The sequence below is a fragment of the Simochromis diagramma genome, unplaced genomic scaffold (assembly GCF_900408965.1).
Source record: "Simochromis diagramma unplaced genomic scaffold, fSimDia1.1 OVJJ01000361.1, whole genome shotgun sequence".
NCBI lineage: Eukaryota > Metazoa > Chordata > Actinopteri > Cichliformes > Cichlidae > Simochromis > Simochromis diagramma.
Genome location: NW_024386860.1, coordinates 18242779 through 18267200, shown reverse-complemented (window position 1 = coordinate 18267200; position 24422 = coordinate 18242779). Strand labels below are relative to the sequence as shown.

General features: G+C 44.9%; 1 protein-coding gene across 1 annotated transcript in view; it reads right to left on the bottom strand.

The window, feature by feature from the left end:
* cpne4a (copine IVa) overlaps positions 1-24422 on the bottom strand; it is a 97610-nt gene that overhangs the window by 24142 nt on the left and 49046 nt on the right. Inside the window, exons 5-8 of the mRNA XM_040030895.1 lie at positions 22579-22653; positions 20378-20461; positions 18953-19042; positions 6977-7075 (exon numbers count right to left, since the gene is read on the bottom strand). Of these exons, the coding sequence (XP_039886829.1) occupies positions 6977-7075; positions 18953-19042; positions 20378-20461; positions 22579-22653 (348 nt within the window). The remainder of the gene's footprint in view (positions 1-6976; positions 7076-18952; positions 19043-20377; positions 20462-22578; positions 22654-24422) is intronic.

The window sequence follows — 24422 nt, the reverse complement described above, 5'->3', positions numbered from 1 at the left end:
ACAGACCTGATCACAGCCAGACCTGATCACAGACCTGATCACAGACCTGATCACAGACCTGATCACAGCCAGACCTGATCACAGACCTGATCACAGACCTGATCACATCCAGACCTGATCACAGACCTGATCACATCCAGACCTGATCACAGACCTGATCACAGACCTGATCACAGACCTGATCACATCCAGACCTGATCACAGACCTGATCACAGCCAGACCTGATCACAGCCAGACCTGATCACAGACCTGATCACAGACCTGATCACAGCCAGACCTGATCACAGACCTGATCACAGCCAGACCTGATCACAGACCTGATCACAGACCTGATCACAGACCTGATCACAGCCAGACCTGATCACAGACCTGATCACAGACCTGATCACAGCCAGACCTGATCACAGACCTGATCACAGCCAGACCTGATCACAGACCTGATCACAGACCTGATCACAGCCAGACCTGATCACAGACCTGATCACAGCCAGACCTGATCACAGACCTGTGGAATGATTCCTACAGAAGCTCTTTCTAAGTGAAGCGTGTGCGATCAGTAAATCGTTCGCTGACAGGTTTAAAAGTGACCTCACATTAACAGCAGCTGCTTCTTCCAGGTGACCCTGATAATTGCTCCTCCTCAGGTAAATCAGTGTGTCTGAGATTGTCTGTCTGAGCTGTGGGGATGATGGCAGTCTGCTAATGAGAAGCTAACAGCCTGCAGCCGCCGCCCCCGATCACCTGCTCAGGTGATTATAATAATATTCTAATAATATTATTAGAATAATATTATTATAATAATATTATTATAATACTATTATAATAATATTATTATAATATAGTATTATAATATTATAATATAATATAATATAATAATAATATTAGAATATTATTATAATATTATTATTATAATAGTATTATAATATTATAATATATATAACTAAAATCATATTAGAATATTCTCTATAATATATTCTTATAACTAGTATTTATTAATATTATACTAAAATATAATATAATAATACTACTTAGAATATATTATCATATTATTACTTCTAATAGTATTAGCCTAGTATTCTAATATTCACTATAATATTAGACATAATATGTGAATATTTGACCATTTTGAGTGTCGTAAAATGATTATTTTTGTCTGTCAGATAAATAAAGGACTTCAGGGAATACCAATGAGAGGCACTATTCTTTGAGATTATATACACGAACCAAACTGTTATTAAAGGCAGTGTCTGTAATAATAATAAAGAAATTTGCTGCTGGTTGCAGTTCAGCAGTTCCTCTGATCCATTATTCTCAGAGAGTTTGTTCTTGTTTCCCGTGTTTATGGCGCCTGTGAGCTCACAGATCAGTGATGCTGTATCAGGTTAGGTACCAGGGTCGACGTCCCTGGGCTGTATTTGACTCCAGTGGACGAAGCAAATCGAGCAGATGAAATTATTACAGACGTGCCTCTGAGCGCTGTGTGTAATCCAGCCTCAGCAGAAACATCACAAACACATTTGTCTTTGTAAGATTCGTCCCTGCACTCAGGTGAAAGCAGCTTCCTGGAGAGGTGCCGTTTAAATCCAGAGTGCTGTCAGACAGAAGCATGAACCACAGGCAGCTGCAGCAGGACACAATCCTTCAGCTGCACAAACAAGACCGCAGAGGATTCGCCCCGACTCCCTCACTCAGACCCGCCGAGACCGGGTGACTCTATTTGTGTCGGGATGGAGGACGGACGGAAGAACGGGGAGCTCCCCGGAGACTTCAGCTCGGGGGGGGGGGGGGGGGGCTTCTTGTTTCCGTGTCGCCGGTCAGGAGGAAGCTGCCAGCTGAGGAAGGAGGCCGATAAAGACATTTTATTTAAAAGGAGAAGAATGGAGAGAGCGAGAGTGGAGGACTCGCTGTGGGACTGACAGCACGGCTCTTTGTGTCTGTGGGAGGCGAACAAGCTCTCCTCCTGTGCTGGATTCCAGCAGCGTGAAGAAAAGGTTTCACGCTGAAGATAAAATGCACGCCCATTGCAACGACTCAAACAGCAGTCAGGAATTTTCCTTCTTGGTGCGCTGCATAACCTCCAGGGCTGAAAATAGACTCCAACAATAAAAACAATAGAACTGCAGTTCCTGTGATCTGAGTTCTGTTAAAATGTCTTAATGTGCCTCGCCTGTGCTCCGTGTTACATCTCGTTATCCTGGTTTCTGTGTATTCCCTGTTTTACTTTGACAGTCCCGTGTTTCCTTCCTGTCTCGTGTGTCAGATTAGGTTCAGCTGTGTTTGCCTGCTGTTACGTATTCCCTCGTTACCTCTGTATTTATTGTGTGTGCTTTCCTCAGACACTCACAGACAGCGAGGCGTCTCTTGGAGAGGCAAACATCTTAGAGGTTTGCCAGTTTGTAAGTGAATCACTGAACGTGTGAAAGCTGCGCTCTGGAATTCTCTGCATCGGCTGTTGTTTGTTTTAGGGTCGGAAAACCGGGCGGCGACAGTTTTAAGTCCTTTCTTTCAATCTTTCCATATAACTTCGCTGTGTTCAGCTGTGTTCGTCTCCACATTTCAATAAGATGTCCTAACATCCAAACCAGCCGATGAGGTCACAGTGAACACGTTCGTGTTTTCTGCCCGTGCGGTCTGTGGTCATATCCTTATGTGATGTCATCCAAAGACTACAGACAGAATATTAGACACAGCTCACCGAGCTGGCTGGGTTTATGAAAACTGGGATGTGGTTTTGTCGTACGGCTGCTCAACAGCCTTCCAGTGAAGATGTTCGGCTCTTTGTAATCAATAATGAGACAGCTGAGGATTCCTCGGCAGCTGATTGTTCCTGGCCTTTCAGCCGTGTGTTGTCATCTTCAGGGAATTTCCAGAGAAAACTCACAGCCGCAGCGTCTGTAAGCAGAACGGCGTTAACGGACAGTCGGAGAGCGCCTTAATTAGCGGTCGTCTCCTTTCTGCAGCAGCTCTGCTCTCTGACAGCTGCGTCTTCATTAGCTCTCGGGGTAATCACTTCACACCCTCTGCCTAAATAACCTCGGAGGCACTTTAGCCCCCGAGGAGCATTTTAAAAGGGTGGTCTCGCTGCTAATTGGTGCTTTTCTGGAAACCCGGAGGTGCAGGACCTAACGGAGATCAGGTCTTTTGTGCTTCAACCTGCCGAGTTCAAATGTGTTTAGCTCAAGAGAGGTCATCATTATAGGTCACCACTCCCCAGGCTGTTTCTCATTCCTCCTGTTTCATCTGTAATAATAAGGCTACTCTGTTAGTCAGTCCGGTTTCTAAACTGGAGTATCTGCACGTCCGGTTGCCACCATGGGGCATGAAGGAGGAGCTGTGCTGGTGTGGCCTGAGCTCGGAAAGAAAAGCGTCAGGACTTCTTTAAGTTTCTTGAAGACGTTTCATCCGAGAAGCTTCTTCAGTTCTAAGAGCAGCTGGTGGAGAGTCCCAGATTTAAGCCCTGTGGGAGTGTCGTGGACCTCCTATTGATCCTCTGCCTAATCACATGAGCCGAGGTGTGAAAAGGGGGGTGGGTCACAATCAGCCAGGGTTTCAGGTGAGCTCATTGTGAAACCTGGCCCCACCCTATCATGTGATTTCCTGAGGTCAGATGGCCCAGGATGTGAGTGGGCGTTAAGGCGTCTGGGGAGGGATCTCAAAACTGGATTATAGATGCAAACAGTTGGTGTCGTAAGCCCCGCCCTCTGGGTGGGAGCAGCAGATCCAGAAGAAGGGGCAGAATGATGGAGCGCTCCGTCAGAACCTCCACCCAGCTGAGATGGTCTGACAACCTCATGACGCTGACTGAAGGATGACTCTGAAAACATCAGGTGTCTGTTGGTATATGTCACATGCTGCTGGCATCTTCTGATCGTCTCTCCTTTGAATGGAAACCTCGTAAGAGAAATTGTTGGAAAACTCCTGAGAGAATCAGGATGGCATGTGATGTATAAATGTTGCATCCATCTGGAAGACCCTTGTGGATTAGGGAGCAGCTGAAGGAAGATGGCACCCTCATCAAAACACAGACATTAACGGTGTTTTCTGTTTTAGAGCAATCTCTGGTTTGTGTCACAGCTGCAAAAGATTTCCTTGGAAATCTTATTGAAATGTGGAGACGAATGCCAGCTGAACACGGGGAATTTATATGAAAAGTTTGAAAGAAATTAGGCGGACTTAAAACTGTCACCGCCCGGTTTTCCGACCCTAAAACGAACAACAGCCGATGCAGAGAATTCCAGAGCGCAGCTTTCGCACATTCGGTGATTCACTTATAAACTGGCAAACCTAAGACTCCTGCAGGGCTGCCTCGCTGTCTCTCGGAGAGTCTGTGAGTGAATGTGTTTCGCCCTGTAACTGTAATGGTGTGTCACAGCGTGTGAGCCGTGGTGTCGCTCAGTCTGACTCTCACTGAGCCATTAAATTGATTGAATAGCTGAAGGAGAAACGGGGTGAACAGATACCTGCCTCACAGGGAGCTTTCTCCTTCAGGAGCGTTGGGCAGAGCAAATTAAATATTAACTGCATCTACTGTAGCTGCTGAAAACTACATGAGAGGTTTCTGGTACAATATGACACGATCAGGCTACACGTCAGGCATCAAACATTTAAATAACCTGCCTGATATCGACTGCTCTAAAGCTCTCCTGTGCATCACACCGTTTATGTTTTGGAAGCTTTTCCAGCATATCCAACAGATTTAGACTGGATCAAGATCTGAGGAATTCAAACTCCATCGCCTTTAAATTCCCATCGAGTTCCTCAAACTTTAACAATGATCCTTCTGGAAGAGGCCACTGCAATCAAGGGATACTGCTCGCATGACCGCGGGGTGTCCATGGCCTGAAGACATGTTTGGGTACATGTTTCATGTCAAAGTTAGATCTTCAAGAATCCAAGAACTGGATGGTTCCCAGCAGGAGTTAAGCTCTGACTCATTAGGCAGGATTTGTATTTTTCCAGTGACTGATGGTGAGGATGGCTGATACTTGAGGGGTCTGGATGTGATTCATGCTAAGCTAACAAAGCCGCAGGGCTCGCGAAATTTCAAAATCCCTGGTAGCCCTTTGGGCAGGGACTCTTCAGTTTTGGTAGCCCAAAATAAATTTAAGTAGCCCGAATAAAAAAGAGCAATTTTTTGATTGATGTTTTGTTTCTATTTTGTTTCCTTTACATTATACATTAAAGTATAATATTGTAACGGAAACAAAACATTAATCAAAAAATTGTTGAAACACAAATTACAACATTGTATAAAAATTATATCATCAACTCAAATACTTGGTTCTAATTGAACAGAAATTTATATGAACTTGTAAGAACTGTGTAGGACATGAATCAGTCTGTGTCAGATCCTGAATTTGAAATTTCCACTGAAGTCACGGGTAAGAGGCAAGTGGAACCAAGATCTAGGCTGTTTGCTTTTTGAAGTTTGCAAAGACTGCTAGATTGTGCCAGCGGTAGTTCACTCTTTGCAACATAGTAGCTGTTCTAAACAGATTTTTCAGGTTTGTTTTTAGTTTGTTATTTGCAATTGGTGTTTGTTCTGGGAAAGATATTGCAGACTGAGCAATAATGCATTTCTTGCATTTCTCATGGGTTCTAATGGGGGCCTTTCTTAAAATGACTGGTCCCAGTAACAAAGGCGCTTGTCGACTCAGAAATCGAGAGAAAACCAACAACACACCCGGCAGAACATTATGTTATTTACACGGGTGCACATAAGTGGTCCGCATGTGCGCATTCGCTGTCAAAATAAAAGACGCGCACCAGATAAGAAGTTGCAGCGCGCATTTGCGTCCATATAAAAAGCACTGTTTTTGTCCTAGAGTGGGATTTTCACGGCACATTCTGCACCACATCTCTGTGCGTTCATCATTTGTTTGAAGCCAGCTCACCTCCTGCAACCACTTTTCCGAGAATACGTGCTTCTTTTGTGGTTCGGACTCCTGCTGACATTTCTTTGGAGGTCGAGGAACACCAAAGTAATTGCTTAAAGGAGCTTCTTCGACATCTTTAAGAGTTTTAAACAAATGTCTGTCCTCCTCCAGAAAATCTTATGTATGCAAACACGCGCTGCAACTTCTTATCTTGTGTGTGTTTTTTATTTTGACAGTGAATGCGCACCTGCGGACCACTTATGTGCAGCCCTGGTTATTTAGCTCATCATATTGCAGCCACAGAAATTCTTTTGTCCATGAAACCATAAAGCTGCACTTTCTTTTTGCCTTATTTCTGATTTGTCATTACTTTTCCGTTTTGTGGTAAGCTTTTCTTTGGCTGTCACTTCTTCACCCTGACCTGTCTTATTTGGCTCAGCAGAACTGAAATATATATCCTGCTGCTTTTACACACACACTCACATAATGCTCAGCGATTCTCTGCGCGATCAACCTCTCACATGTTTAAGCTGCGGGAGATTTCACTTGTCATGTTTGCATAGTAAGCTAACGATTGATAAGACGATGTCAGAGGAATTGGTGCAAATTATCGTCACTCACCAATCAGTGCTGTCGCTCTCCATACACAGTTCACGCGATTGCAAAGTGAAAGCAAAAAACCAGCGCAAATTCAAACGCGATTTCAATATGTCACATATTGACAGTGGCTCACCGATGCCAATGACATAATTACCCAGCTACATTTCTGAAAGAATGCAAAAGCATTGACATATATTTTTCCTTCCTACGATAGCCCGACGGGCAGAGATAGATTTTGGTAGCCCGACCGGAAAAATCGCTAGCCCCAGGACGTCGGGCTTATCATGTACACGAAACTGATATCCTATAAATCCACATAAACACATATTTAATTTGACTTCCTGTAAAGAGTCAAAGAACACACAGCTGAATCACAATCATTTCCCAGCAATTACAACAGTCAGTGAACGCATCACGCTTCAAACACGCTCTCAGAAGACAGAGGGTTGAAGTATGAATCACACGCGGTCGGCTCAGGTTTTAGAGGACAGCCGCTCACCTGCCGTCCATCGATGGCGCCTCTCATCTCTTTGAACGTAGCCTCGAACTCACCGATGTAGTCGTGTTTCCCGTTTGAGTCCCAGTCCCATACGGTGCACTGAGTGGACACAAACACAGAAACAGTTATTCCATCCGGATGATCCAAGGCCGGATCCCAGCTTCATCACTGTTCCGTGTCCTGCTATTTACGGCTGTGACCCACAAAGCTTCTGCTCGCTCATTAATTGGATGTTTGCCTTGAACTGAAGGAGATCATTTCAGACTGAACCTGTGTTTTTGTTCTTGTTGTTTTTAGGTCACAGCTTGTTCGGCAAATCGAAACACAGAAGCGGTTCAGCCCGGAGCTGAGGTGTGAGCGGTGCATGGCAGGAGGAGGTCTGTCCAAGCCTCCACATCAAATAGGATTTCCTGTATTCACATGATCGTGTTTCTGGTTTATTTCGGCACGCTGTGGTTTCTAACGAGTCGACCGCGTCTCTCTGGGCAGCAGAGACTGAAACCACGAGGAGGCATGTAGAGAGAAAGATATTAGTTTGGTGCAGCTTTTAAAAATCATTCAAATTCATTGAAACTGTGAAAATAAACTTGAGTAAAACTCAAAGCGAAATATAACAAATGCAGCAGCGGCTCGGTGATGCAATGGAAACAGACACTCGTGTCATTAATATGTAGATTCAGAGCGTCGCTGTTAGGATGTGAAATAAATATGAGGATGTGTCGAGCCCGAGTTAAACCTCACTGTACCGCACTTCAAAGAAACGCCCAGCTGGAGGCTTCGTCCACCTGACGAGTCCTCCCAGCGGAGCGAGCGGACAGCTCGCGCTGGCAGCACCGGGACCAGAACGGGAAGTAAACGAGAAGAGACGGCGGACTGAATCCAGGACAGTTTGACAGGGTTCATGAAAAATAGATGGGAGGAGGTGAAGAGGAGCGCTGGCAGTCTGCGAGCCGGAGAGGAAGAGCTGCATGGGTTTACAAACACACACAGTCTCGTGTTCCAGTTCCACTCTGCTGGTTTAATCTTTTCATATATTCATGCAGGAGTTTCACTGAACATTTACTGCGTGTCCCATCCATCTTTGTGAGGACCAATTAGAGTTTCATGAGTCACTGTTTTCCCAGTGCGTGCTCAGAGGCTCTACACAGGAGCTCTGTAATCCTGGAAACACTCGGGAAGTTTGAGGATTTAGAAACGTTTGACATGTAAAAAAGTTTGACTATGTTTCTGCGTCATCCGTCAGAACGAAGCAGATCGCTGATGCTGATCGTGTCAGAGGTCAGACTGACTCCTCCTCAGCGGCTTCTCCAGCTAAACCAACCTGTAGCTGTGGTTCACATCTGTGCCTCAAGCTTCCAGCTGAAAACTGATGAATGCAATTAACAGCAACTAAATCAGGTGAGTTTAGAGGCTAAACCTGAAAAAGGAAAGACAAACCATGGGCCTCGGTCTCCTGATCCAACCAGCTCTTCAGGGAGCAACTCTAGTCTGAGCTCGTGTCTACGGCTGAGCCCAGACGCCCTTCAGAGGAAGCTCACCTCCATCATTTGTATGAACCATCTCATTCTTTCGTTCACCAGCCACAGCTCGAGGCCGTTGGTGAGATCTACATCGCTGCCTTCATGCCCACAGCGGGCACTTCACCATCAGAGTTCTTCACACTCAGCTGCAGACCACCAGCGTGAGTCTAAACATGAGCAAATTGAACATCATCATCCACACAAAGCACAGATGAGATCCTCAGCCCACCCGAACCTCAGCTGTGCCCAAATTTCCTGAGCGTTAATGTCATGAAAGAGTGGGCGATGGAGTCGAAGGAGGTCCAAGCAGACCAGCTCCCCGCTCTTTAAAAGTACCACGTGTGGTTGTCTTCTGCAGGTTTAACTCATTGACCTACTCCCAGTTAAACAGACACGACTGCAGAACCTGTGCAACAAATGAGCCGTTCTACTGTCTGGGCCATGAGCACCTTCATCATCAGAAGATCAGGAACATCCTCAGAAACAGGTACAAACCCTCCTGTGGGCTCAGAGGACGTCTCACAGTGGAGGACTGTGGAAAAGCTGAATTTCCTGATGAATCTCAGGGATTAGTGACAGAAACAGAAGACGATACAACCCCACATCAAACCCACACAGACTCAAATCTGACCATCCTTCAGAGACATCCTCCACCCTCTGTTTTGATCTCTGAGAAGGATTCGCCCTGCGGCAGTAATGAGCCCAAACACTCGTCGAAGCTTTGAAGAACTACTCGACTTTGGTAAAAACGTGTCCGTGTTTGCTGAAGGGATGAGTCGTAAACATCTGGAGTCAAGTGTGCGAGCAAATTAGATCAGTGTGGGTAAATCTGCATCTGCTTTTATATGCACACGTTACTGTGAGCCTGATTATTTCTGGGTGTAAATGTGTGTGTGTGTCCTTCCCTCCTCATTATACTGAAGATCAGCAGCAGCAGAGATGGCAGCAGCTGTGTAAAAACCTCCTCTTCGCACAAATTAGCAGAGCCATCCGGGATTAAAGAGAGGAAAAGGGATCGCAGCGCTTTCTATTGATCTACCTGAGAGGCGACACGCTGAGAGTTTTAATGAGCTGTCGCACTCACGGCTTCATTCACTCAGCTGATTAGCAGCTCAGAGGATGCATCACCCAAATCCTGAGACCTGTGATGTCCTGTCTCAGAGAGCAGCCGCACCTTTAACGTCAATAACCGGGAGCCGGTGTCACGCAACAATAATGCGAGCTGTTCCTGCTCGCTCGCTCCTTTCTCATCCTGCTGATCTTAAATGTTTTCGTCCTGAGTTTGCAGATAACTCATCTTTAGTATTCCTTCTTTCTTCAGCATTTTGGATCATTTTCTGCTGCTTTGTTGTAAAATCACTCATTCTTTCTAGGTGTGTCAAATATCTTCACATCTGTACTAAAATAAAACTGTGGCGTGGGTGTGGTCTCTGGCCGGCTGCAGAGGAGGGGTGACGCAGCGAGCTCCCGGGGCGGCGCAGGGGCGGGGTGAACAGGTGTGCTGGGAAGTGAACGTGACTCTTTATATGTTCACAGTGACAGTCGGAGGGGAGTGTCTGTGTCCCACTGTAAAGAAGTGCTGTCACCACGTCCGTGCACCTACGCGATGCTATCGAGCCTTCGGCTCAGATGCTGCTGAGCATTTTTCAACGCGACTTGAACAACTTGTGTCCAGTCCCTCTGAGTCGTCCTCCGTAGACGGATTACTCTCTCATCTGGACTCTGTTGTTGCACCTCTAAGACTCAGGCAGTGTAAACCCAAGGCCAGTCCTTGGCTAACCGATTTTACTCGAGCCATTAGAAGAGACTGTAGGAGATGTGAAAGACGATGGAAAAAGGACAGGCTCTACGTCTCTCTGGAAGCTCTTAAGACGAGCTGGAAAGCTTACCAGAGGGCAGCAAAGACCGCCAAAAACTCCTATTTTTCACAACTTATTGCTGTTAATTCACATAACCCTCATGTTCTGTATAATACCATAAATTCTGTACTGAATGCAGAGGATCGTGTTCTTTTGCAGTCTTCTGAGGTTATGTGTGATAAGTTTCTTAATTTCTTTGTGGATAAGGTTGCCAGTTTGAGACCCTCCACTTTATCTTCTGTTGACCCGGCTGAGATGTTCCCTGTTTAAATTTGCTTATTGCTTTCCAACCAATTGTTCTACCTGAACTCGAGAAGCTTGTGTTAACTGCTAAACCATGTGGTTCTCTGAATGATGTCGCTCATCCCCGTTTTCTAAAAAAGGTGTTTCCTACTGTTGGACCACATATTTTAAACATAATTAATACCAGCCTCTTGTCAGGTCAAGTACCAAGTGAGTTTAAGCATGCAGTTATTCATCCTTACTTAAGAAGCCAGGCTCAGATATTTCAGTTCAGTCAAACTGTAGACCCATCTCTAAACTTCCTTTTCTCAGTAAGACCTTGGAAAAGGTTGTTCACACTCAGCTGATGGATTATCTAAACAACTCTCAAATGTTTGAAGTTTTTCAGTCCGACTTTAGGCCGTTTCATAGCACAGAGACAGCTCTCATAAAGGTTATGAACGATATTCTGGTAACGACGGACTGTGGTAAACATGTAGTGCTTATACTACTAGATATGACTGCTGCATTCGACACAGTGGATCACGACCTGCTGATCTCTCGATTACAGCTTTGTGTGGGCATTTCTGGCTTGGCACTCCTGTGGATAAAATCATATCTGTCAAACAGGAGCTTCTGTGTTAAGTTGGGCTCGTCATCGTCCTCTGTGGCCCCTCTGCCATGGGGTGTACCACAGGGATCTATTCTTGGGCCATTACTGTTTTCATCTCCTGCCACTGGGTGCGATCTTTCGTAAACATAAAGTTTCATTTCATCTATATGCTGATGATTGCCAGCTTTATTTTCCTTTCAGTCGTTCTGATAGCTCCCCACTTAGACTCCTGCTTGATTGCCTCAGTGATGTTAAGTCATGGATGCTCTAAACTTTTTACATTTCAATGAACGTAAAACGGAAGTAATTCTGTTCGGCCCGTATCGTTCCTCTGATATCCCTGATGTTGACCTTGCTGCTCTGACCCCTCACCTGAAGAGCTCGATTACCAATCTTGGGTTAAAAATCGACTCTGCACTTACCTTTGATGGCCACGTGAATGCGGTGGTGAAATCGTCATTCTATCAACTCAGGCGTCTGTTGAAGGTTAAACCTTTTCTTTCAAGGCGTGACTTGGAGACTGTTATCCACGCTTTTATAACATCACGCTTGGATTATTGCAACTCCCTTTTAACAGGGGTTGGACCGGGCACTCTGACACGCCTGCAACTAGTCCAGAATGCTGCAGCACGGTTTTTACCTGGTAGAAGGACATTTGAGCACATTACTCCGGTCCTGGCCTCCCTGCACTGGCTTCCAGTTGAATTTAGGATTCATTTTAAAGTTCTTTTATTGGTTTTTAAATCCTTAAATGGTCTGGCACCTGCATATTTGTCTGATTTGCTGAAGCCCTATGTCCCCACTCGTTCACTCCGGTCAGCTGAGCAGCTGTTGCTCTCAGTCCCCAAATCAGGGCTGAAACTGAGGAGACCGAGCGTTCTCTATCGTGGGCTCCTGAGCTTTGGAATAATCTTCCTCTTCACATTAGGCATCAGTGCTGGTTTTTAAATCCAGATTGAAAACGCATTTTTATTCACTGGCTTTTGACTCAGTGGTTGACTGACTTGTATTTTATTGTTTTCGCTATGTTTATTATTTTATCGTATTTATTATTCTTATGGTATCTATTATGTTTCTATTGTTCACCACTTTGGTCGGCCTTGTGTGTTTTTAAAGTGCTATATAAATAAACTATGATGATGATGATGATGATGATGATGATGATGATGATGTGTCTTGTTTGTGTGTAAAGGGTCCAACTTCACAAAAACGTTTTTAACATTAAGTTAGGGGGGAAGTGCCGGGGATTCCCATGATGCACTGGGTGTTTCTTCTTCATTCACTATGTGTTAACAGACCTCTCTGCATTGAATCATACCTGTTATTAACCTCTGTCTCTCTTCCACAGCATGTCTTTTATCCTGTCTTCCTTCTCTCACCCCAACCAATCACAGCAGATGGCCCCGCCCCTCCCTGAGCCTGGTTCTGTCGGAGGTTTCTTCCTGTTAAAAGGGAGTTTTTCCTTCCCACTGTCGCCAAAGTGCTGCTCATAGGGGGTCATATGATTGTTGGGTATTTTTCTGTGTATGTACTATTGTAGGGTCGACCTTACAATGTAAAGCACCTTGAGGCGACTGTTGTTGTGATTTGGCGCTGTGTAAATAAAGTTGAATTGAGTTGAAGTTAGGACTCATGATGTTATAATACAGGGTATAAGTTATTGTGCAGCTATAGCTTGCCTAATGAACAGCACTGTGCAAGAATCTTGAGCCAAGTCTCACTTCTCTATCTGTTGTAAGAAAAATGAACAGCAGGTGCAGCGATTTAATGAAACGTGTTTGTACAATTCTAACAACCTTCATCTATCTATGCTTTCACTGCACAGACGGTGTGTTTGGATCATTGTCACGGTGAAAAATGAAGCTGCTGTCAATCAGATGTTTCCAGATGTTACTGCATCTGGTGGCTCAACACCTGACTATTCTTTTCAGCATCTGTAATTCTATGAATTTTGATAAGATCTCTAATGCTACTGGCGAATGAGACGTGTCACGAGACATGAAGTGCTTAAGTAGAGCATCTTGATGCATGCTCAGCTGACTGCATGTTTCCCGAACCTCATAAAAAGTTCATTCAGTGGTGCAAATGTGCTGTTCATAAGGTTGGAAACCTGCAGCCAGCTGAGCCTGAAACATTTCTCCCAGTGAAACGTCCAGGTGAACAGAATCAACCTTTTGGGACTTAAGTAGATCAGAGAAGCACTATATAAGAATTGGTCCATTTACCATACATACTGATGATGATTTGAACCAAAAATGCCTTTCCTCCCACTTCTCTTCACTAAGAATGGCTTCCTGACAGGCGCTCTTCCTCTGAGAACATTTCTGATGGGTGAACAGTGAACAGCAGATGAATCTCCTCAGTCCTGTGTGAGGTCTTTGCTGAATTTTTCACAAGAACATGAATGTTAGATGTTGCTCCTATTATCTAGATAGTTTTTAGCCCTCCCACGCCCCCCTTTGCCACATTTTCAGCTAACAGAAATCTGGGAATCACCCTGTTGGTGCAAAAACTCTGTGTGGGCGTCACAGTGGTGAACCGCTGCCTGTGATACGTCGCCCAGCCGACGACTGCTCTTCTGTCTTTTGGCTAAAGGCACTAAAATGTAATTAGCAGGAAGTTAGCTAGTGTGGCCAGTCTCTGCATCGTACCAGCTCGGGTGGATTTTCACTGCAGCTGTAAACAGATAATTACAACACTGAGCTTTATCCAGGTGTTTGGAGCCATGAGACACAGGGCTGTTCATGTAACAGAAACCTCCCCCACATCTGTGTTCACCTCACAGGAAAAATAAAACATTAATATCAGAGCAGCATTTTAATTTGAAAGGTTTTCTCCTCGATGATGGATGTTTAGGCGCAGTAACTGGGCCTCGGCGCTAAATGAGCTTTTAGAAGCAGCAGGTTTTCAGCCTGAAGCAGAACAACATGAAGCAAACAGCCTGCTTCAGTCTGCTAAAGCTGCCGATGACAGTTATTAATCACCTTTATTTGTCTCCCTTCAGGAACCCATTAAATGATATCCAGCAGCTATAAGCCTGCCTCTGTCTGACCCCATTTAATAAAGTCCATCTCTATTCATCTCTGTGCAGCTTTAACCTGACAGCCGCACAGGCTCTGATGAAAATGGCTTCAGGTAACGATAACAAACCTCCACTCGGACGGGATTCATGTCTGCAGGTGAATTTTAATATTACCTGCCTGTTTGCTGATTTCAAGAGTTATTCTCAGCTCCTCCCCAGCTGTAAGGATTACACCTGAGAGTACTTCCTGTTTTTCAGTGCACTGGCTCCTCCTCCTGTTTCTCATTAATAGCAGATTGTGTTATCAGTGTTTGGGCATCGTAGCAGTTTTTCTTGATCAATCTGAGAACAGTGCGATCGCTTTTATTTTGGAAGTCTTGCTGGCGGATCGCAGCTCAGTTCTAACAAGTAAACAGCCGGCCCGCTGCCCCTCGGTAAGCTTCCAGAATTCACCCACTAAGAAGAAAGCAGGGTTTTAGTGAGGGAGGTCTTAAACGTGGCTGCGATTTATGCAGTCAGTGAAATCCTCGTGTGCGTGGAGTAGATCAGATTTAAAGTCAACGTTTCCATTTTATCTGCTCAGCTTTTTAAAAATGTTTTTGCCATAATATGACGCTCGGCGCCTCGTCTGTATTAGCTGGCTCTTTTTTCTTACTTTGAAATGTTTTTTTATAAATTCCTGCATTTTCTAAACTGCAGTTTGCTGAACTTTAATTTGAATCAGAAGAGGTAACAGAAATGTGGAGGTAAGTCATAGTGGCTGTGAGTGCACGTCATGCTTTTAAAGTGAAACAGTCAGAAAGAAAACAATGTTTTGTTGTAAAAGTAAACCGGTTCTCCTCCCGGCTGAACCAGCCAGAGGCCAGCGGGCAGCAGGAGCTGATTAAACCGTCAGCTGTGAAATTAGTGGGTAGCCCGCTGTACCACCTGAGCCGGCTCCCTCCTCCTGTCTTAACTTTACCATCAACATGTCCAACAGTAATTTCCAACGGCGCAGTTGTAACATTTGCTTACGTGTGATTGACACCTTAAGGAAACATCTCGCTGATTAAAAACGCTCTGGTTTGTAATTCTGTGTCATCCATGTAACTCACTCCTCCACCGTCCCACTGCTGCAGGCGCCTCTCCAAAAACTGTGTGTGAAGTGTGACGGCTGTGGGAGGTTTAGCAGAGACGGAACAACCGCACGCAAGATTGCTGGACTGGAGGGAGGAAATATTCAGGGGGAAACTCATTTAAAGTTGTTCATTTATCAGAAAACACTTGGGATTATAATGTCATAAATTAGCAGAAACTGTATCTATTCTTTGCTTTGTATCTCGTTCCAGCTCCAGCATTCAAATGGAGATACCCGGACCTCGTCTCCTCACAGTTATCATCTCTCCAGCAGGTCCCGGGTCTCCTCTCAGGAGCTGCTGAACATGCCTGAAACATCTCCTTCCGCCTGGAAACACCTCACTCAGACCCTGAAGCACGTGAAAGGGCTCCTTTCTGCGTGGAAGAGCAGCGGCTCTACTCTGAGATCCTCGTGAAATTAAAGAAATTAGAACCACAAACTGTAAACTTTGGAATTACACCGTAGTACAAAAAGGTTTCTATTAAAACACATTTATATTTTCTGCAGGGAGTAAGCTGGAACTGGAAGCACAGGCTGCCCTCTGATCACAGGAGCCCTCCCCCAGTCTGCAGCAATCTAAAATTCATCATTTCCTTGGATCCATTTCCCCTCGGGACATCCCGCTGTCCTGCTGCTGATCATTTCACTGGAGGTGGCTGACCTCCTCAAACCTCATCTCTGTGCTGCTGACAGGGGTCCAGCCTCTGGCCCCCGTGACTGATTGAAGGAAATTCGGGTCAAAAATGGTGGATAGTGAACAGAGGGCAGGAAGAGCGATGATGGATGTGTTCCTCTGGAGTCACTCGGCTCTGTCAGGTAAAAACCTCCCGTCTCTGGGACAAACGGAGCCGTAGTTTCAGGTTACAAGCAACAGAAAAGATGCAGGAGACTCGGTGAAGCAGTCGATGCAAAGTTAGTTTGGAAATGTGCAAAAATTCCAGCAGTCAATAAAACTCGAATAAACAAAGAATGAAAAGTTTTGCTTCCCTGCTGACTGAAGTTTGACCTGCTGCTGCAGCCAATCAGACGTCTGCATTTAGACTGGAGCCACAACATCCATCGACTGACACAAGAGACAGCAGACTGTGTGCACTTGCAACCTGTGAGGACATGACGAGTGTGCACAGGGTCGCAGCACAGGGACGAACTCAGCAGTGGAAGTAAAAGCAGCTCTGACTGCAGCCACATGGAGACATTTATAAAAATAGGTTTTTGTCCTTTCATCAGCTGTCAGAAGATCAAAGTCTGGCTTTATGATGAAACATCTCCCAGGACTCTTTGCTCCATGTGTAGTCTCGACGTCGGGTCCAGACAAACAATGAGAAGGAAAATTCACTCAGTGATAACTGTCTGTTTTCCTGTCTGTGTGGGCTGTATCCCAGGATCCGTCCTCGGAGGCGGAGCTTCCATCATCTCGCCTGCGCCTCATTCAATCAGCAGGACGGTTTTTAAACCAGCACTTCCTTCCAGTCCTCCCCAGTTCGTCCTGCTGCCTTTGGCGTTCCACCGGATTCACCTCCTGCTGTGTTCACTCTTTGGCGCTGCTTCAGTTTGCTTTCTCCTCTACAGTCTGCCCAATGATCAGCTCGATTACCTGCCTGCCCTCCTGCCTGTCATATCATGCCCTCTGGGGAACAGGACCCCCACATCTCAACGTGTTATCTCCCCACATATGACAGTCTCATGGACACCTCCCTCAGATCAAGACTGTCTAAACCTGCCAAGTTTCCGTTCTGTCGCTCTCTTTGTGCCTCCCCGTGATTAATCAGTTCCTGGCCTCGATCTCCCACGGTCCCCTGCCCTGTGTCGCTTCTACTCGTGTAAATTCTTGTGTTAACCTTGAATCTAATTTCTGTGAATAAATTCTTGTAAATAGTTCATCGTGTGTTTGAGCAGTGGCTGCTACCTCCGTGCAGAGGCTGATAATCGGCGTCTGTCTTGTGTCAGTGACGGATTTAATGCGACATGACCATCAAACAGCAGCCGCTTTCTGAAACATCAGATATGTATCAGATTCAGCACCACATACCAAAGTGACCCAGGTTGGATTTGAAAATATCGGATTTGTGCCGTTCACACTGTCATAGCACGATGGGATAGATGTGTCGCAGAGGGTCAGAAAAGTCGGATTTGCAGTGTGAACGTAGCCTTCTCCATCTATCTGTCCATCCTGCCTTAAGGGAATTGTTGCTGTTCAGCACTGATGTGTCAGTTTCCGTCTCGCAGTGTGATGTGTGATCATAGTTGGATGAAATCCTACAATCCTCCTTGACTTCCTCTGAGGTTCAATTTTTTCTTTGTCTATATGAAAGTGCAGGTTAGAGCTGGGCGATAGAACGATAACATATGTATCGCGAAATAACTTTTTCTCAAAAAATTAAACTAATGCGATAGGCCTCATCTCGCTTGTCCTCTTAAAAAGGAAAGAAGAAGAACAGCCAATCCAAATTAAGTAGCGCAGAGCCGAACCAATCACAGCCGCAGCGTCACGTCACGTGACTTGTTACGTACAGCACAAGTGCCAAGCCGCACATGTGTATCGACTAGAAACATCAACCAAGCGTGACCGAAGGTTACCGAAGAGAAAACAGACAATGGTTCCAATGCCGATATTGACAAAAGTTAGTCAGTTTTGTCTGTTCTTCTGTAAACAAACTAAGATTTATTTTTAGAATTAATATCTTGTTTCTAAGTGGAATTGACAGTTTAGTCTGTTTCGTTTGTTCTATTTTGAAACTTAAACGCTTTAGCGGCTGCCTTTTGTGTAGTTTGCAATATTTGCCTTTATTTATCTGAAAAAGTCTCGTGTTCCTTAAGTACATCTACCCTGTTGAACTTATTATGGGAAATAAATATTTAAATCAAAACAAGCTGCTGATTATTTCACATTTTACTTGTGAGCAACGGCACATTTAAATCTTACAAATATAGTTATTTGGCTGATATCGTGATAGATATCGTTATCGCCTGAAATGAAAAAAACATATCGTGATATGAAAAAATCTTATATCGCCCAGCTCTAGTGCAGGTGAGCCAAAAATCATCAATAAGCTCCTTTTGTGACGGTCAGAGGCCTGAAGAGAATCCAGCTCACTCAACACTAATTAGCATCAATCTGCCTCATTTTATAGACTTTACATGTAACTGTTAAAACTTCAAAGGACAGATTGTCACTTTGTTTGTGGTCAGGGTCATGACCTTTGGTTTGCTTGCAGAGCGGATGAACAGCAGAGCGTCTAATGACTTTGATGTTTCTCGAAATCGAGTTCAGTTTCAGCAAAATGTGCAAAAACTGTTGGTTTTAACCCCGTTTAACTGTCAGTGAAAGGTCTCTGGAAATGATGTTCGCAGGTTTCTGTGTTCTGCTTGTTCCTGAGTGGGTTCCTCCCACAGCCCAGTGGCTGTGAGGAATAAGGATCTGTGGGAATGTGTGTGGTGGTGGACTGTGATCTTTAGTCAAAGTGTGTGTGTGTGTGCGTGTGTGTGTGTGTGTGTGTGTGTGTGTGTGTGTGTGTGTTGGTGTGTGGTGTGTGTGTGTGGCAAAGTGTTTCTGCGCATGTACCAGGGGCACGAAGAAAATGTGTCGTACCATAGGCACGAGCAGTGTGTGTGTGTGTGAGTACCTGCAGTTTGCGTTCATGGTCTCCGCTGCAGAGCGAGTTGAGGGAAACTTTGAAGGTTTTCCACACAGGATTGAGATTATTCATGACGGTCTGAGAGAGACAAACACAGAGCAAGGTCAGGTCTAAAAACAGCTCGCGCTGCGTCTCAGCGGCGCGCTGCAGCATCCTGCAGCATCCTGCTGCGTCCTGCTGCGTCCTAAACGGTGTAAACCTGCAGCAGCTCTGAGGAGAACCGCTGGCTGAAAGGAGTCATCCTCGCTTTTCCAGCCTGGTGTGTTTCCTGGAAGTGTGTGTTGTGTTAATTAAAACGATGCTTTAACACATTTTTCTTCCATCTTTGGCTCATTTAAGTCTGCCTGGATTTAATTTTACTCACAGGTGTAAGAGAAACGCTCTCCTCGGTGTTTCCATGCCACTAATAGCGATAAGGTCAGAGACTTCCTTAAATGTGCAAACCGACAGCTGACTGCAAGAAAGAAACTTTTTGGTACTGAGGGCTTGCTCCAAACTGATTGGTGGAAACACTCCCTGCCCAGCAGCTGGCCAATCAGCAGCTTTTATAGGGCCATTGGTTATGTCGAACCCTGCTCTCCAGCTTTATAATAACCACGCAGGGTGAAGCAGCTGGGAGCTGGAAGCAGCTGTCAACTTGTTGCATGACCTTCTACGATCATGTGATGGAAGCACAGCCTCCATCCAGGGAAACTTGTTGCCTGACAGCGGCCTGCTTTTTTCACACTGAGCCGCAGGCAAGGAGCTAAATTGGAGACGGGAGGAAGTAATCAGAAAGGATGTCCCTGCTGTCAGCTGGGGAGGACTGTTGCTCTGTGGGACCTGATGAAAAATCTCAATGTGCTCACGGATGAGAGGAATCCCAGCTGTGCAGCTACAGCTAACGACTCAGCAGCTTACATATATATACAAACAAAACTGCATTGACTGAGAGCTTTAATGCTCTCAGAAGCAAGTTTCTCTCTTTCGAGTATATGTTGTCTTTTCCAACTCTCCGTCCGCCTGAATCCCACCGAGGGAGGTGCAAAGCTTGCATGACCCAAAGAGACACAGCAGACACACAGAAGGCTGAAAATCAGATCAACACAATGAGTCAGCCAAGAAACACCTCTGGGGGAACATTCACCTACCAGGTCACCAAAGTCCATCTAAGCAAAGTCGTAGAAACAAGTTAAAGTTGAACTCACTGCTCACATGAAGAACCATGAACCAGATTATAAAACATGACTTTTATGACACCAAAACTAACCACGAAGCATTATTATTATTAATAATAGTAAACAAGTGGACTGCTGTATTCCACTGTTTTTGATAGGATGATGTGTTGAATCCAGTTTGAATAATTCAGCCTTTAATGTTAACGGTGGTGTTTGTGTGAGTGGAGGACGCGAGTGTGTCGATGTGTGTTTGTACCTCCGTTCTGTAGACGAGCTGCAGCGTGGCGTCATCGTTCAGTCTGTGGATCTCCAGGAACGGATCCGATTTACTGAAGAAGTCCTAAAAGTACAAACGCAGAGTTCACTGCAAACACCAGAGACACAGTCAGGACATCCAGTCTGATCATGTTCATACTGGCTTTACATGCAGCGCCCCCTGGTGTTTGTCCACAGTCTGTTTCCAAACCAGCACAGACTGGATATAAAAGATGGACGTAGCCACCAGATGGTTTGTGGACATTTTGGATCCTTGAGTTTAGAGTTGTTGCTGTCACATGTTGGTTTATTGGAGCTAAAATGAGCACGAGGCTAACAATATCAGCTAACCATAGCTAGCTTAGTCAGCAAGCTGAATCCACGGTCATGGATCGGAAAGCTAAAGCTGCACATTATCTGTGTAATGTGATTACATTAACATGCTCCAGGGCACAACAACATTCAGACGTCTCAGTGTCGGGACCCATCTGTCAGGCAAAGAGGCCACGCCCACAATAATAAACAGGTAAGTTATAAAAACCTGGTTTGGTTTCAGTGAAGTTTTAATAAGTTTTTGTGATATTAGACATTTTTGGTTCCTGTTTTCACTTCTTAGTTGTTGTTCTAGTGATGAGGTTCAGTTTTACCAATATCATTCTGATCAGTAGTGTTAGTGATAGAAGCAGCAGATTGTGTTGTGATTTTCTGGTTATTCTGGTGTTTCTGTGTTTTCTGCCTCTGTCGTTGTGTTTGGTGTGCAGCTGTCTCTGTTTTACTTTGATAGTTGGCTGATGTCCTGTTTTGGATTGGACTTCCTGTATGTAATTATATTGATTATTGATTATTTTCCCCTGTTCAAAAAGCCCTGACTCCTTTGTCTGTTTTCCTCTGCGGAGTTTCTGTCTTCTGGATTTTTACTGACGTCTCCAGACTTGGATCAGTTTTTAAATGCGTCTTGTTTCTTTTCTTTGTTTTTAGTTTGCTTTAACATGAAACGTTTTAAAATCTGCTGACAGACGTGATTGTGTTGCGTTATGAACGTAACCACTGAGTAATGCTTTCATTCAGTAAGTACAGAAAGCGTCAGCGACTCTCAGGCTGGTGATGTTTACCCTGTCGCTGTGATCATTACTTCACTGATGCTGTGGTTACACTCTGTGGCGTGGGTTTCAGAGCCCGCCATGCCTGAGACTCCTGCAGTGACTGATGACTCCCACTCATGTTCACGGTGGCTGTTTGACTGTTAGCCCTGTGAGCTCTGAGTACTGTAACCCCACACAATGCTATCAGGATGTGTCATTTCTCATTAATGCAAAACACTGATACATGCATCAAAAACTATTTATGTTTTTTACTTTTCATCATTTAACCTAAACTAAAAAGGTCTTCCTGTGACCGTGTGGTGTATGGGGCAGACATACTATACTTTCCAAAGTTGTGTTTGTTGTTGTATTTATATTATGTACTTTGAAACGCTGCAGCTGAGCTGGTGCAGATGTTCTGCAAACTGCTGAAAAAGAAGCCAAAACCTGCAGTTCCTCTAACGTCCACCAGAGGCTCCAGCAGTGAGTCAGTCCCCATAGTCCCCCATGTTTAAAAATTGCAGCAGAAGTAAACTTTATGGAGACTTTCCCCATTTATAACAGTTCGCAGAGAGTGGTGAGGTCCTCCAACTTGATAATTCAGTCACTTTAATAGGAAGGTTTCCGCAGGTGGAGCCTCATCCAATCCTATGAGTACTTAAACTGGACATAATGTGTCCTGCAGGAGGCTTTTAATGTATTTATCTTACAAACATTGTAATTCTTAAATCCTAAAATTTTGTATTTTGGAGTTGAATCTTATTCAGTGGTTTTATTTTTTAGTTATTTTGCACTAATTAGCGAAGCATCTGTGCGTTGCATCAATAAACTCTGCAAAAGCAGCTTGCTAATCAAGCTAACTAGCATTAGACGATAAATTTGCATGTCACTGAGGTAACGTCTGACATAAAAAAACATAAACTAAGCAGAGCCGCAGCCCAAACACTGCCCATGCCCTTCTTACCTTATTATAGAATTTAATTAAAATTCTATTTACAAAAAAAAATCAAACAAACAAACAAAAGAATTGAAAAGTGACATTTATTAAATTGTTGGACAAAATAAAGAGAAAGACATTCAGGAGGTAAGTGGGGGGTCCTGGTCCAGGTGCAGGTTTTACCTTATCATCCAGCTTCCTGGCGCTGAAGGAGAGCTCGATGTAGTCGTCGTTGCCCGTCAGCTCCTCTGCTGTGATCTGAAAGCACATTTTCCCTTTGATAAGAGCCTCATTATGAAGCCAGGGTGCAGCCATCAACTCAACAACAAACTCTGAATATTCAGATCAGACTCTGTGAGATCAAACGAGCCACCCTGCTCTGGGAGCTCCTCCAAAACAATGAGCAACTTTTAGCATCAAAGTCGAGGAAATGTAAAGCAAAAGGTTGAAAGTGCTCAGTCAGGCTAACGGGGAAAGTGCGCGCGCTGCTGCAGATGAAAACGCAGCACGCGGAGAATCAGAAAAACAACGTTCTGGAGTTTAATGCTTACAGACACACAGGGAAACGTTTACAGGTTAAAGCTGCGACTTCCAGCATTTCCTGATGCGGGCAGCGTTGTCACTGTCCCGCTGCATAAACCCAGACGTAGTTATAAAAAAGTGTGGCTATACGGCCTGTTGTCATGGTAACGTGATGCTGCCACACCTGGGCGGCAGGTTTAGTGCAGAACAGCAGAAGGTTTCTGATGACAGCCGCTCTGCAGACGCAGCTTCTGCTTCTAAGAAGTGAAGCTAAGTGTACACATGCATTACTTCTAGTGACCAGCAGGGGGCGGCTCCAGTGACTGCAGGAACGTGTGACTGTATAACAGGCGTAGTAAGCCGTTTTCTCAGGAGTTTCAGTCATTAGTTTCAAATCCTCTTTATGCATAAAGCACCAACAGAGTTTCAGGGTCCAACTTTCTTTTCTTACACAATAATTTCATAGTTTGTGCACCGGAGTGACTCCAGCTCCTCGTTTAGCATACAGCTGATCAGAGGGTGGAGCCATGTGATGTCAGGCTCTCGGGGCTTTGTATTTTTGAATCCTGGTTTCATTGTTGTTTGACTGATGTGGAGTTGTTGAGTTTTGGCTTCCATTTTCAGACCTCTCGCCCGTCTGTCCGTGCCTGCCTGTGTGCTACTTCCTGAGGAGTAAACTATGAAGTTTCACAGCTTTCTTTGTGTGAGCTGCTCTGAAACATCCAGTCAGTGATGATGCTGTCTCTGCTTCAGTCACATAAAAAGGCAGTTTGGCATTCATTCCTCTTCTTCTACAGAAAACGGATCATCTGAGCATCGACTGCTTCATCAGACGCTCTCAGAGGAACGGCTGAGATGAGCATAAAGTCTAACCTGGTGGAAGGCGGCACTCGTGCTGCACACAGTCCAGTTCACTGTTATTTATTTAGCAGCAGATCATACCAGCTGTCACCTCGAGGTGCTTTGCACTGTAAGGTGAAGAGAACATAACGTGCTCCAGACCAGGACATGTGTTCAGCTTACGTTGCCATGGTGATTTAAAGAGCCGCACGTCCCTGACACTACATTGCTCTCCAACACAAGTTGAAGGTTACGTTGTCTTTCCTGTTTTCCCATCCTTACCGACCACCTGCTCCACCTCTGCTGTCTTCACCTGTCTGAGCTGCTGCTGCTTTCTCTGCTCTGCTGGGTTTTGTGGATTTGTTCAGTTTTGAATGAGCCAATAAACAGCTCGCCTTCATTTTTACTTGGGCTCATTTCCTGTACTCCACACCAACACTGACATCATGTTCTGGACTGGTTAGTGAAACAGGAAGTGCATATTTTGCATGTCAGGACATAAGACGTCCTTACATGTCTTAGGGCAATAAAAAATAACCAACACATGACACATTGTAACATTTTTTAACAAAAGTTAAGTCAAAATGCAGAAACACTGTGAAAAACTAAGCACAGGCTCCCTGCAGCCAGGCAGAGGGACTTAACTTAACTGTTCCTCTGTCAGT